This window comes from Delphinus delphis, chromosome 11 (genome assembly GCF_949987515.2).
Source record: "Delphinus delphis chromosome 11, mDelDel1.2, whole genome shotgun sequence".
Lineage (NCBI taxonomy): Eukaryota > Metazoa > Chordata > Mammalia > Artiodactyla > Delphinidae > Delphinus > Delphinus delphis.
In genome coordinates this window covers 66,390,858-66,404,936 of record NC_082693.1, presented here as the reverse complement: position 1 = coordinate 66,404,936, position 14,079 = coordinate 66,390,858, and the positions used below count along the sequence as shown (strand labels likewise).

At 35.9% G+C, this 14,079-nt stretch overlaps 1 protein-coding gene across 3 annotated transcripts in view; it reads right to left on the bottom strand.

Moving 5' to 3' along the window:
* TMTC2 (transmembrane O-mannosyltransferase targeting cadherins 2) overlaps window positions 1-14,079 on the bottom strand; it is a 391,943-nt gene that overhangs the window by 186,149 nt on the left and 191,715 nt on the right. For all 3 annotated transcript variants that reach the window (XM_060025323.1, XM_060025324.1, XM_060025325.1), the window contains one exon: window positions 2,530-3,358. In XM_060025323.1, the coding sequence (XP_059881306.1) occupies window positions 2,530-3,358 (829 nt within the window). The remainder of the gene's footprint in view (window positions 1-2,529; window positions 3,359-14,079) is intronic.

Below are 14,079 nucleotides of genomic sequence, written 5' to 3'. Positions count from 1 at the left end.
GAGTACCTAAATACTATAGCACTTCTTAAGTACTAAGAAGGAGACATGGAAGTATATCAGAAACCAAAGACATGCTTAATAATTGTTTTACTGGGGACTTCCCTGGTGGCGCAGTGGTTGAGAGTCCACCTGCCAATGCAGGGCACATGGGTTTGAGCCCTGGTCCGGGAAGATCCCACATGCTGTGGAGCGGCTAAGCCCATGTGCCACAGCTACTGAAGCCCGCGTGCCTAGAGCCTGTGCTCTGCAACAAGAGAGGCCACTGCAACGAGAAACCTGCAACCAGTGGCCCCTGATCACTGCAACTACAGAAAGCCCACAAAGACCCAACGCAGCCAAAAATAAATCAATAAAATAAATGAATTTAAAAAAATAATTGTTTTACTGAGTGAATGGATGAATGAAGAAATGATCAGTCATCTTAACCATGTCACCAAAATAACTTCAGCAAAATCGGAATCATAGTGTCAGCAGTACAGTAGCTAATGCTGGAAAATATCTAGGAATTTACGAAATGCTTTTGCTTATTCTGGGACAGAGACTGCTAATCACACTGGCATCTCAGTATCTGCCCTCCCCTTCTTCAAGAGTTAATAAAATTTGGCTGGGTGCTTAGCTTCTCAAAATAAAGATAACATTTCTCAGCCTTCCTTGTAGCTAGGTGTGGCCAACAGTCTGGGAGCAAGCATGGTGTGGCAATTTCTGTGATACGCTCTTAAAGAGAATGGGAACACCCACCATTTGCCCTTTCTCTCCCTCTTCCTGTTAGCTGAAGTGCTGATGTGATGCTGAGGCATCTTGGACCACTTGGACAGGGTGACACTACTGAGATGGCAAGGGAACAAAAGCAAAGGAGCACGGATCCAGAAAACCCACGGCGCCATCTTATCAGCGCTGGACTGCACAGGCTTAGATTGTTACATGAAAGAATAAAGTTTCTATCTTATTTAAGCCACTGTTATCTCGGCTCTTTGTTACAGTGGCTTAACCTGAAACTTAACCAATACATTTAACAAATCCTTAGAACAACCCTGTGATGAAATTAATATGCTGGCGTTTTCTTTTAATTCCTTACTGTGTATCTCTTTCAAACAGCAGGAAAATAAACTAGCAACATAGCTTTGTTTTATATATTTACATGTACCAGTGAAGAAAAACTAGCTCAAAAGCATTCTGTTGAGAACTGACTGCAACAATTTTTACAGCAAGATCGGGGTTCAGGCATTCCATAAACTGTGCAGCACTCACTACCTAAAAAGCCACATGGTAAAGATTTTTCCAAGAGAATTGAGAAATTCTATGCTCTGTATTAGCTCAATTTTAATGTTTCTACTCCCATTAACATCTCTGCAATCTATTAAGCATTATAAGTACCAACAATTAGTCCCTTGGCTGAAAGAAATGAGCAGTGGTTCACTGAACTCTTGACTTAATTGGTAATCGATAGGGATGTCAGAGTTGTTTCTGGGGCATCTAGATCTTTGGATATATATATCCTGATACATATCAGCAGGCCATTCCATTCATTAGGAAGAGTTTCACACATTCAGTATTTGAATAACTGGTACAGAAATGTGTTGGAAAAAGCCCAGTTCAAATGCTATGCAAGCAACCATAATTTGAAGGATAAAACACTCAAAAGTGCCTTATGAAGAACAAGACTCTTTGGCACTATTCACTAAGATATATTTCTACACTTAAAATGTACACTTATTTTCGTTCAACTGCTCTCTAGCTTCTCTCATCATTCATTGCCTAAACCAGAGAGATCACTGAATTAACAGCTTTTGACTATTCATTTATGCTTTAAAGGCTACTTTCTACTCAAGCAATAGATTCTGAGATTTACTAAAATAATTTTTTAAATCAAAAGCAGTAATGAAAAATATGCTCCATCTTCTCCTTGTATAGTGAAAAGTTTATTTCCTTAAGTGACTTAAGGACTTTCAGATAAGAATATGAGAACTGCTTGGCAATACCCAGATTATTTAGTCTCTGCAAAGCTAAGGGTGACTCACACTTGCACGCACACACACTGATACCTACAGACACCATGTCAAGGTTCAGAGGTGGCCTTACCTCCAAATCTTTTAAAGGTATCAGTGTAAGCCTCGTGGTGTTTCCTCAGGCAGTGCTTGGAAAACAGAAGAGCTAAACTATACTTATGTGGGATAACCTGACTTTCATTGCATGATGAAAAGAGATGATCTCCGTGCCAGTTTTTTAGAATGTGGAAACCAAGCCTTTTTCTAAATTCTTACGATAGTATTTTTACACAATAGGAGCTCTAATTCCTCTGGACAAGTATAGTCAGAAACATACGAAAACACTTCCCTATTCCAAATATGGAATGCTGGATGTTTCTAAAATAATGGTACTGCTCCCTCACTTAAAAAAAACCAAAAATTATAAGTATTGAGTAAAAGAACCTCTTCTTCCTTAATACTGTGTGTTTTAAGGCAAGAAGCAAAGATATAAAAAGGCAGAAAAAGTAAACCGTCCAGGCAAAAGCATAAAATAAAATATTACCTTTAGCTGGGTTTACTTTTATCCCTGACCTATACAGCATTTCCTCATTCTGCCAGTCTCCGTTCCTGATCGCCGTCTTGAGTCCATAGAAAACAATTAACGTAGCTGTAGCATAAAAAATCAAGCTCTTGAGAAACCGCTTTTGGACTTTGACATAAAGGGCTCTCGCACCCACTGTAATGAGGAGGCAGAAGCCCATACTAGGAATATACAGTACTCGCTCTGCAATTACAAAGCCAACATAGAAAAACAGGTTCGTGGCAGGAACGAAGGGTATTATTAACAAAGACAAAGACAAAACAACAATGTTCTCTGTAGAAGGAAGCCGTGTTCTCTGTGACACATTATTTTTAATGCCATTTTCTACTTTGGATGGAAAGCTGGGCTTAATCTCTGAGTTCCGGTACTCCACCTCTGAATGGCAGCTATGTCCATTTGCATTCTGCTTGCCATTTGTTACAAATTTCCCGTTGCATTCTCTTTCTACGCTTGGGCTCTTCAAACCATAGTAGGCAAGGAGGAGGAGTCCAGTATAGAAGGCCACAGTGTGTAGGTTTCTCCAATCACAAATTGTTTTGAGCAGAGGCACGGCATCCATTGACCAATCAAAACTGAGGGTATCTGGGCAGAGCAACAGCCAAAGGTTCTTGGTTGGCAAGTAGAAGAAGGTGAGTGTGCGAGCCAGGAGGCTATCCGAATCAGCAGCTGGGTTGTCAGAGTTGGAAAAGCTTGGTGGTTTGTTTCCCATCCAGTATAAACGGGCACCCAAAAGGGAAGTTCCCCAGAAAGTTAACAAACTAATGCTGAGAAAAAGAGACAAGTTCTTCCTCTGAAACCAAAAGAGAGGGGGAAAAAAATTAAGATCATCATCAAGACAACATAGGAATACAACACTTAGAGATGAAAAATACTTTAAATGGACAACTAAAAACAGCATTAGGTTTCAAATACATGACTTCGTTTCCATCTCCTTTAATATCTGATGCTTACAGATATCGTAATGCTTAAAAAAAATGGACTATGGAATTCTACTCTGCATATAACTTTTGATGAGTATCCTTTCTTCTTGTTCCTCTCTAAATACCAATAACCAAAACTTCAATTTCTTGACCTCTATAAAACGGGTTGAATACATTTCCCTCTCGAAACTGGTGTCAGGTCAAAATAAGACTACAAAGTGGAAGTACTTAGCACTGTATATGGGATATAGTAGACATCTAATAAATGTCTTCTTTCATTTTATAGTTTAGATTCTGGGGAAAACAAAGAGCAGACATGCCAAAAAATATGGAGTATGACAGGATTCTGCATGCCTCAATCGCATTTAGCTACAGGCTTTTCAAAAGCTCACTTTATGCCACCTTGCTTTTACAAAAGACCTAAATTAGTACCTATGTTCATTAACAACAACAAACATGCGAAGAGGACTTTCACTTTTACAAAAAAGGTGAAAAGTGAAAGTAGGTTCAGCATTTGTTTTTGCAGGGAGCCACCTACAGAGGCAGTGCGTACCCCACTGAGTGGCACCACCAAGCTCCTTCCCCAGGAGCTATACTCAGCATCAAGCTGCCAGAGCTTTAAACTGTTTCTGTGAGCATTTGCACTTTATCTTGATTTACCTGGTACATCCAGTTAGCAAGATGTGCCCTCAGGTAATAGCTTATTTGCTTTAAGCCATTTCGGCTTGCAAAAGGTTTCACAGGAACAATCTACTTTCGGATAGTAAAAACCATGGTATGTCTATGCCAGTCCCCATTTAATTGTCTTGAATCTCCTTGCAGAATTTATAAACTGGGTTTTCATCTGCTACCCTGTGCTCTCAGTGACATCAGTGACAATAAACATCTAATAAGACTCCTCGTGAATCCTAAAATTTTCATGTCGATAACTTTTCAAAAATAAAATGACTTTAATGATGGACTTATTTCAAGAGAAAGACAGCAAATTGTGAGAGGAAGGCCAAAGGGCATCCCTGTTAATGAGAAATTTCTGGCAAACTCTTTCAACATGAATAAGAATTTAGTGACCTCAAATAATTTAAGTCCTAAAGAAGCAGTGGGGAAGGGGGAAGGGTGGACACCATATCCCAACTTTAATGATCCACTGCTAATATGATCTCTTACTGCACACATTCTGGCATTATATAAAACTATCTTCCTCAGACATTCAGAAATGTGCTTGGAACCATGCAAAGAATATGCCAAATATTTAGTTTAAAAAACAATCTATAAAAGGCAACGAAAGCAAAAATAAACAAGTGGGACTACATCAAACCAAAAAGCTTCTGCACAGCAAAGGAAACCATCAAACAAAATAAAAAGGCCACCTACTGAATGGAAGATAATACTTGCAGGTCATGTGTCTGGTAAGGGGTTAATATACAAAATATATAAAAAACTCATACAACTTAATAGAAAAAAACAACAATCTGTTTAAAAAATGGACAGCGGATTTGAACAGACATTTTTCCAGGGAAGATATACAGATGACCAATAGGTATAGGCAAAGGTGCGCAACATCACTAATCCTCAGGGAAATGAAATCAAAACCACAATGAGATATCACCTCACACCTGTTAGAATGGCTATCGTCAACAAGACAAGAAATAGCAAGTGTTGGCAAGGAAGTGACGAAAAAGGAACACTTTTGCACTATTGGTGGGAATGTAAAGTGGTGCAGCCACTATGGAAAACATTTTTGAGGCTCTTCAAAGAATTAAAAATAGAACTACCATATGATTCAGTAATTCCATTTCTGGGTATTTATCCAAAGAAAAGTAAATCACTATCTTGAAAAGATACCTGCACACCCATGATCACTGTTCACTGCAGCATTATTTACAACAGCCAAGACATAGAAACAACCCAAATGTCCATCAATGGATGAATGGATAAAGAAAATGTGGGACATATATACAATGGAATATTATTCAACCATAAAAAAGAAAAGCCTGCCAATTGCAACAACACAGATAGACCCTGAAGGCATTACGCTAAGTGAAATAAATCAGACAGAGAAGGGCAAATACTGTATGATCTCACTTATAGGTGGAATATTAAAAAAAAAAAAAAGCAAAACACTGAGCTCATAGATTAAAGAAAACAGATTGGTGGTTGCCAGAGGCAGGGGTTGGGGGGATGGGCAAAATGGTTGAAGGGATAAAGGTGGTCAAAAGGTAAAAACGTCCAGTTATAAGATAAATAAGTCGTGGGGATGTAATGTATAGCACGGTGACTATAGTTAACAACACTGTACTGCAAATTTGAAAGTTGCTAAGAGAATAGACCTTAAATGTTGTTGTCACAAGAAAAAAAACAGAAATCTTTGTGTCTGTGGCGATGGATGTTAACTAAACTTACTGTGGTATTCATTTTGCAATACATATATGTATCAAATCATCATGTAGTATATCTAAAACTAATACAATGTTAAATGTCAATTATACCCACCCAGAAAAGAAAAAAACCTTAGTCCACAAAACAATATATTTTGAGCATGTACAAGTTCTATTAAAACAGTGTCTGCATTAAACTGTCACTGGCCTCTCCTCCTCTGACTCTCCCTTGTTCACCCCAACTCTAATTGCTGGAAGCCACAGAACTCCTCATGGATCATCTGCTCCATCTCTACTCTGAACTGAATAATCTCAGCAAGGATCGTGATTTTAAAATTTATTAGTAAATACTAATGACACCACCTTAACTTTCCTTCATCTCCATGGTCATTTATCCAATTGCCTGTTGGGCACAGTCATAGACACCTTAGGTACCTCAGACTCAAGATGCCCCAAATAGAAATTGTTCGTTAATATCGTATCACAGTAACACTAAATTCACAGAATTAACTGCCTCAGTGTTTTAAAAACATCTGTGGCAGACTTCTGCTCAAAATTAATTCATGTAATGTTATATGGAATTTTTAATGGTTGGGGGAGTAATATGTTCATTCATCACCGAACTTTCAGTTTCAGGTCTGCCCTATCAAAATGCAATGTTTGAAGACTCATTTTCATCTAAGAATAACTTTTGCAAACTATTCTTTTGCTCCCCTGAAATTCTACCTAGCAAAAGTCCTAAAATTTCTTGATTTTAGGGGAAAAAACGCATAAAACCATATGTTAAAAGTTGTAATAACTTGTTGGATCAATCACGAAACTGAGTATTCTTAGATTATGCAAGAGAGAAACACATCATTTGTCAAAGACAAATGAGGCCAGGTATCAAGGTATCATAAAGGAGACAGATCTTGGAAAACAATTCAACTTTGAATTTGTACCAAAGTCCATTTTGTAACTAAGTATTAACCAAGTGTTCTAAGTGTAATTAGGGCCATTCTATTACAGAATCTTCTGGTGGGGGTAAGCAGAGAGGATGAGCAGAAGGAAGAAGGCGTTACAAAAAACAAGCTGTAATCAGGCAAGAAAAGCAAGGGAGTAAGAGAACCTTGGGGAGGGAAGTTAATCAGGTTTCTTTGCTGGCGTGAAACTCCAGAAGAAGTTAGCCTTAATAATTACATAATTCTATCTGATTCCTAAATATAGAAATGTCATAAGGCAAACCTACCCTATCAATTTTTATTTTTTTATTTTTTTTGCGGTTCGCGGGCCTCTCACTGCCGCGGCCTCTCCAACTGCGGAGCACAGGCTGCGGACGCACAGGCTCAGCGGCCATGGCTCACGGGCCCAGCCGCTCCGCGGCATGTGGGATCCTCCCGGACCGGGGCACGAACCTGTGTCCTCTGCATCGGCAGGCGGACTCTCAACCACTGCGCCACCAGGGAAGCCCTATCCATTAATTTTTAATAAAAGCATCATTATATTGAATTTTAATAAATTTCTATCAAAATAAAACAAGATTTAAGATATGATAAAATGATTCTAGTTTAATAATGCTGGAAGAATATTTAAATATACTGAACTACAAAACAAAAATGTGAGTAATGAAAACTATTCAACGATAAATACTATATAAGAAGGCTAAGTGCTGAGAAAATGAGAAAAATGAAAAAGCATAAAAATAAAATACTAGCATGAAGTACTTTACATTTTAAAACATTTTCACATATAGTCTCTGATTTGAACAACTGACATAATAACTAAGATCAAGAGACATAAAGGTTGTGAAGTGAGATGCTCCATACACTCATTCTGCCATAATGGTGAAGTCTACAAGGGCTAAATAAATTACACTATTAAAGGAAAACTGAGCTAACAGGTAAAAGAAAATTGATGTTGAAATGTTTAAAGTAGAAGAGTTTCTAAAGCCTTGTGATAGGCTGATACTTTAAAAAAGTGGTAGCCAAAATCTGAAATTGCAACTTTCAAGTCTCTTTAATGCCTTCTCACAGAATTTTGTTTAAAATTATCACCTATAAAAATGGGATTCTGATAAAACCAAATCTCTCTTCTAACCTCACATTCACTATTCCTGTGGAGATGGCCTTAAAAGGTGAAAAAAAAAAGCATGAAAAGATTTTATTTATTAATTTTAATCCTTACGTTCTGATTTATGGATTAAATCAAATTAACAATTTTTTACTGAGCTACAACTAGGAGCCAAGTGACCATACAATTAGCCTAGCATTTCTGCAATGTTTTGTTCTTGGCTTGGTGCGTCAAATAGATTCAACACAGTTATTTCAAAGATAAGCCATGAGAGTTCTGATGAACTGCCACCATAGACTTGAAAGTCAAAACTAGTAAAGTTTTGACTTGAAAGCCAAAACCACATATAGAAGATGAATTCCAAAGGCTGGGAAATTTAAATATGATCTAAGTATAACCTTTGATTGGGAGCATTAGAAAATGATTGAAATTTAATAGCAAAAGCATAATCAGTTCATTCAACACATCATGAAGGCTGCTTTATGTGGCAGACACTCTTCTTCTATGTGCTGGACATACACCTGTAAGAAGAAATGAGAGCCCATGTGCTCTTGGAGCTTTGTGTATTCTACTCTGCCTAGAAAAATACTTTGAAAGGAGAAAAATCTTAGTGTTTTCAATGATAGTTTTCAAACCTAAAGGACCATCAATATCAATTGTGAGCTTTTAAAAATACTGATACCCTAGTCTGACTAAAATCTCCATAGGAGATTGTAATATAGGCAAGGCTGAGAATCATCACATATTTGCACAAGTCTAATTCTTATTACTACCACTAAAAATACTGTTGGACTCTGGCTTTCATTTCACAGTCTAAGGCATATTTTCCTCATTCTAAATGAAGAAACCATAATGAAACATAAATAATGCTTGCTTTCAGTCTCTGGGACAAATTGAACTCGGCATAATAAATGAAAGTCAGGCTATAAAGGAATTGAGGTCTTTGGAATAAGTAGAATTCAGGGTTGAAACATTCAAGTCTTGTTGCAACATTCAGAAGACAGAGGGTTTGTTCTCAGAAAACAAAAAAGTGAGACTTCTAAGTATGAACCACAAAAAGCAAATAATCCAAGAGTAAATACAGATGTGAAACTACAGACAGGAAATTCAGAGAAAAGACAACAATAAACATTTGAAAAGATGCTCAATCTCATTAATAAAATGAAAGCTGAAGTGAAAAGAATATATTTCAAATGAACCTAAGTGAAAAAACAAAAAAAAAGAATTGGATATTAAAGTCCCTGAAATTGTGTTGAAATGACAACTATCGCACATTGTGAAAAACATAAATTGTACAATTTGGGTGGAAAATTTGGAAGTGTTTAGTTAAATTAATAATTTGTATTCCCTATCATTTGGTAATCTGGATTTAGTTACTCTCTAACAAAACCTCTTAGATCTAAATACAATGTCATCTAATGCAGCACTATTTATAAAAGCAAAAATAAGGAAATAGCTAAAAATTTCAATAGAGCAATATGAAAATAAATTATAGTATGACCATATAATCTAATCTATAAGGTAATTAAAAGGAAGACCAGGGTCTCCCTGGTGGCGCAGTGGTTGAGAGTCCGCCTGCCGACGCAGGGGACACGGGTTCGTGCCCCGGTCCGGGAGGATCCCACATGCCGCGGAGCGGCTGGGCCCGTGAGCCATGGCCATTGAGCCTGCGCGTCCGGAGCTTGTGCTCCGCAACGAGAGAGGCCACAACAGTGAGAGGCCCGCGTAGAGCCAAAAAAAAAAAAAAAAAAAAAAAGGAAGACTATATATATAAACTATATATAATATATATAAAGAGATACAAATATTTATATATATGCATACATAAATATCAACATGAAAAATGCTATATAGCAATTAAGACAAACCAAATCATTTTAAAGTAACATGACTAGTGAATAATCATTGTGTAAAATATTCGTATCATAAAACCATATTGCCTATTCAAGAAAAAATACCATCTATTTTTCACAAATGCATACATATATATGTAAAGGTTTTTTGTTAGCTTGTTTTTGTTTTTTTCCCAGTCTAGAAATAATTACACCAAACATGAGATGATGAAATCTCTGGGACAGGATAGGGCAGGGAGATGGACTGATGGATAAGAGACAAAGGGGGCTTCAAATTTCTGCGTAATTGCTATTTATTCACAGCCTCCCAAAATTTATTGTAAAAAACAAGGTTTGACAATTCGATGTGCCTAAACTTATATTTCTTGGGTTAAAAAAAAATTTTTTTTTTGAAATATGCAAATAATGTTAACAAATCTAAATTCTGGTCATAGGTACTTAAGTATCTGATGTGTTAGTTCCTATAATTTTCTATATTTAGTATTTACGGTAGCTATAATTTTATAATTGTTTCGTCATTAAAAAATACTTTTCCGTGTCCATATTCAATCTATCTACAATTATTTTGTGATCCTTACCTTAATTTTGCTAGCAAATCTCTTAATTTCACAATGCACTCTAGTTGGGATACAAAATTATGATAATATTACCCCAAGGCACTCTTTTATATCTGGGGTATAATCACTGACACATCTTTGAATTCCCAGAAGCTAATACACACTCTGACATTTGTAGGTATTCAAATAAATTATTCTTAAACTAACTCTGACCCTCAAACCAAAAGTCTGTTTATACCTATCATCGCACACATTCTGAATCTTGTTATGATAAATCCTCACTCCTAATCCCTTATGAAGCCTCATAAATTAAACAATATTGCACAACTCCAAGGCTATTTAAAAATAGCTTGTTGTCATCATATACAGAAACTTGGCCTTGTCACCTTTATAGCATAACACTTTTTGCCTGTTTCAATCTTTCTCCATGAAAAGTACACACAAAAGCAATGACATATGTTCTGGAGGAACAGTTTTCTGACTACAGTTTCATTTCAAAAGTAGAATTAGAAATGGGAAATTGCACGACTAAAAAAATTCTTATCAGACACATTTTATGTCAATTATTGAAGGGACAGGGTTCCTTCATGGTTTAATTCACTATTTACTTACAAAATGATGTAAATCTGCTTTATGAAAGTCTAATTTCTCTAAAAGTTCAAATACATTCATCTTTTTAAAAATTCTTCTTTAACATAAAAAGGGGAATCAGACCTAATCTCCATTTCATTTTAAAGAATTATACATTGCTAATCACAAAATCTTACAGGGATTTTTATGGAACTGTCAAACATAGGCAATCACAGAATGGAAATCCGCTAAGAATATAAAGTGCATGGTTGACAATTTTATCTGTATTCTCTGGACACACTAATCGAATACAAGAATGTAGCTACAGCTTAAGCAAATAATGAGAAATTTATCATAGAACATAAAAGTCTTTCCCACACATCACCTGAAATATGAAGGCAAAGCTGATGAGAAGACCCTGCCATATTAATTAGTGGTGATGTCTTTATAGAAGCCCTGTGGTGATTTTCTCCTATGGGGAGTCTTTGACTAAAGAAATAATACAAGAGAAAAGCAAAAATCAACTACAACAGCTCCCCTCTCTCTATTATTCAAGGAAAACTGCCACTCATGATGGCAACTTCAATACTGTCTTCTGCTCTCACAATTTGTGAGACATAAAGGAAACTGAAAAGGATTATTTTAGACTCAATGAAAGAAAAATGTAAACATTCTGCCTTAGAGTATTAAAACCATCATGAGGCTCACTTTTTGGCAAACTAATGAAAATAAATTACTTACACATAAGGCCCATTTAATTCCAAATTAAGCCCCTGGCAATGATAGTAGAGTTGTAATAATAACGTAGATAAAAATCAGTATCTGAAAGTTATAAGAATAACTGAGAGAAAAGGCTATCCAGACATAACAAAAATCGAGCATTCCCTATTTTGTATCCACCATTCATCACTGAAGTCATAAGCTTTCACTTTATCAACAATATAGGATTTCTCCTCACTGTCCTCCTTTCTGAAATAGTTCTCACTGGAGACTCGCTCCAAAACACGAATACAAAAGCAGATTTTTCTGAATATGTGACAAGAAGGAATGCATGGCTAAAAGTATAATTAGAAACTTTTTTCTAGAATATATTCATGTGATTAATCAAAGTTTTGCCATAACCAAGTTGGCAGGTAGTTCTGTTTCCCTTCGAAGTAAAAATGGGTTTCCTTATTAATACTTACCCTCTATACAACATCAGAAACTTTTTTCCATACCAACTAACAGACAAGATAAAAGAATTTTAATGTTTGGTATTTCAAAAGCTATAAAGAGGTTCAATGGGTGGGCATATCCAGTCTTTGTGAGGAAAGAATTTAAAAACTAAGGGCATTTAAAAAAAAGTATGTTGGTGAGATACTTAACACGTTAGATTATAAGGAATTTTTTCATTTATTCAAGCTGACTCTACAATACACCATAATACTTTGTTAAGTTTGGCCATCTATCAGGAAGTATTTCACATGTCCAGAAAAATATTTAGCATCTCAATAAAATCAGTTATAGACTGAAATTCACTGATGAAAATATACAGATTTTTTTAGACCAGATTGTAACTTACCCAACAAGGTTTTCATCAAGGGAGAGTATAGTTATATAAAAATCCAGAGTGTTGAAGCGTATTTCATGTATCTGATATAAGGAATGACACAGGATATTCTGAAGTTTAAAATCAAATATATTTGGATCGATTTGGTAGTAAAAAGCCACCAGAAACAACAGGATTTTTTTCTTATTTCAATTATAACCACAACTATTAGCCTATTTGAAATCTTCTCATATTTCTTCATATATATGATACTAGCTAACATTGGTAAAAATGGACATTTAGAATAGTCTTTAAATGTGATGTAAAGAGAAGAAACCTAAGACAACTATCTATTCTTCTTTTATTTAGGCGTACTTGAAAACACCTCCTTAATTTTACTTAAAATTTTGTTTTATTTATTCCTTAAAAGGTGTTACCTAGTGTTCACATCTTGATTTCGAATACCATTTTCCAATAACAGAAACCAAGGTTCCTTGGAGAAATGTACTGATTTTAGGACTGGAGCAGGAAATATACAAGATGATCCTGGAGCATCTTGTAGTGCTAGAAAGTAAGAAAGTGCTCAACACACACACACACACACACTCAGGCAGCCACCCATGGGATATGGCAAAGTGCCAAAGGGACATAGGAGCTTACTTAAAGAGCTCTCCTGGCCGAAGCCAGAACAATTTGAGCAGTAAAATTAGTATTGGGTTATAACCTAAAGTATAAAATATCCATGAGTCCATACTGATAAATAAATGATATAATAAAACGATATGAAAAAGGGGGAGCAGGAGGGAATAACTTTACAGTAGAGAAACCTGAAAAACACTATCTCAGCCAAATGATCAAGGTCAACCTGAACAGTGATAAGTCATGTTGATAACATGTACCCTTCATCCTTGATATTACATGATGCAAATGTCACTTTATCTGTATGCTTCCTCTCAAAACCCATAAACCCAGTCTAATCATGCAAAAAACATCAAGCCAATTCTAATAGAGAACATTTTTACAAAATATCTGACTAGGAATCCTCGAAACTGTTAAGGTTATCAAAAATAAAGTTTGAGAAGCCATCACAACCAAGAGGAGCCTAAGGAGCCATGACAAATGAATGTAATGTGCTATCCTAGATGGCATCCTGGAAGAGAAAAAGCGCATGAGGTAAAAATGAAGGAAATCTGAAATAATTATGAACTTTATTTAATAACAACGTATCAGCATTGGTTAATTAATTGTAACGCAGATACTATACTAGTGTGAGCTGTCAATAATAGGCAAAACTGTATGTGAAATATACGGGAACTCTGTTCTACTCAAGTTTTCTGTAAGCCTAAAACTGTTCTAAAAAATAAAGTCTATTTTAAAGAACGGTTGTTACTAGAATAAAAGCTGCTAGAAACCAAACAAAATTAAATAGATGGCCTTTGATAGATCAATATCTGAAACCTACGAGCCAAGAAATATTAATAACTGACAATTAACACCAACATAAGTGCCTATTAACATTTTACATGTCTTCAGAATTAAAAGGATAGAAAAACAAAATGAAGTAAATGACCATTTAATTCAGGTTAAATGACCACAGTTGTTTATATGGATTGTATGAGAGATGATATACCAATTTCAAATCCTGTTTGGGTTTTGTCT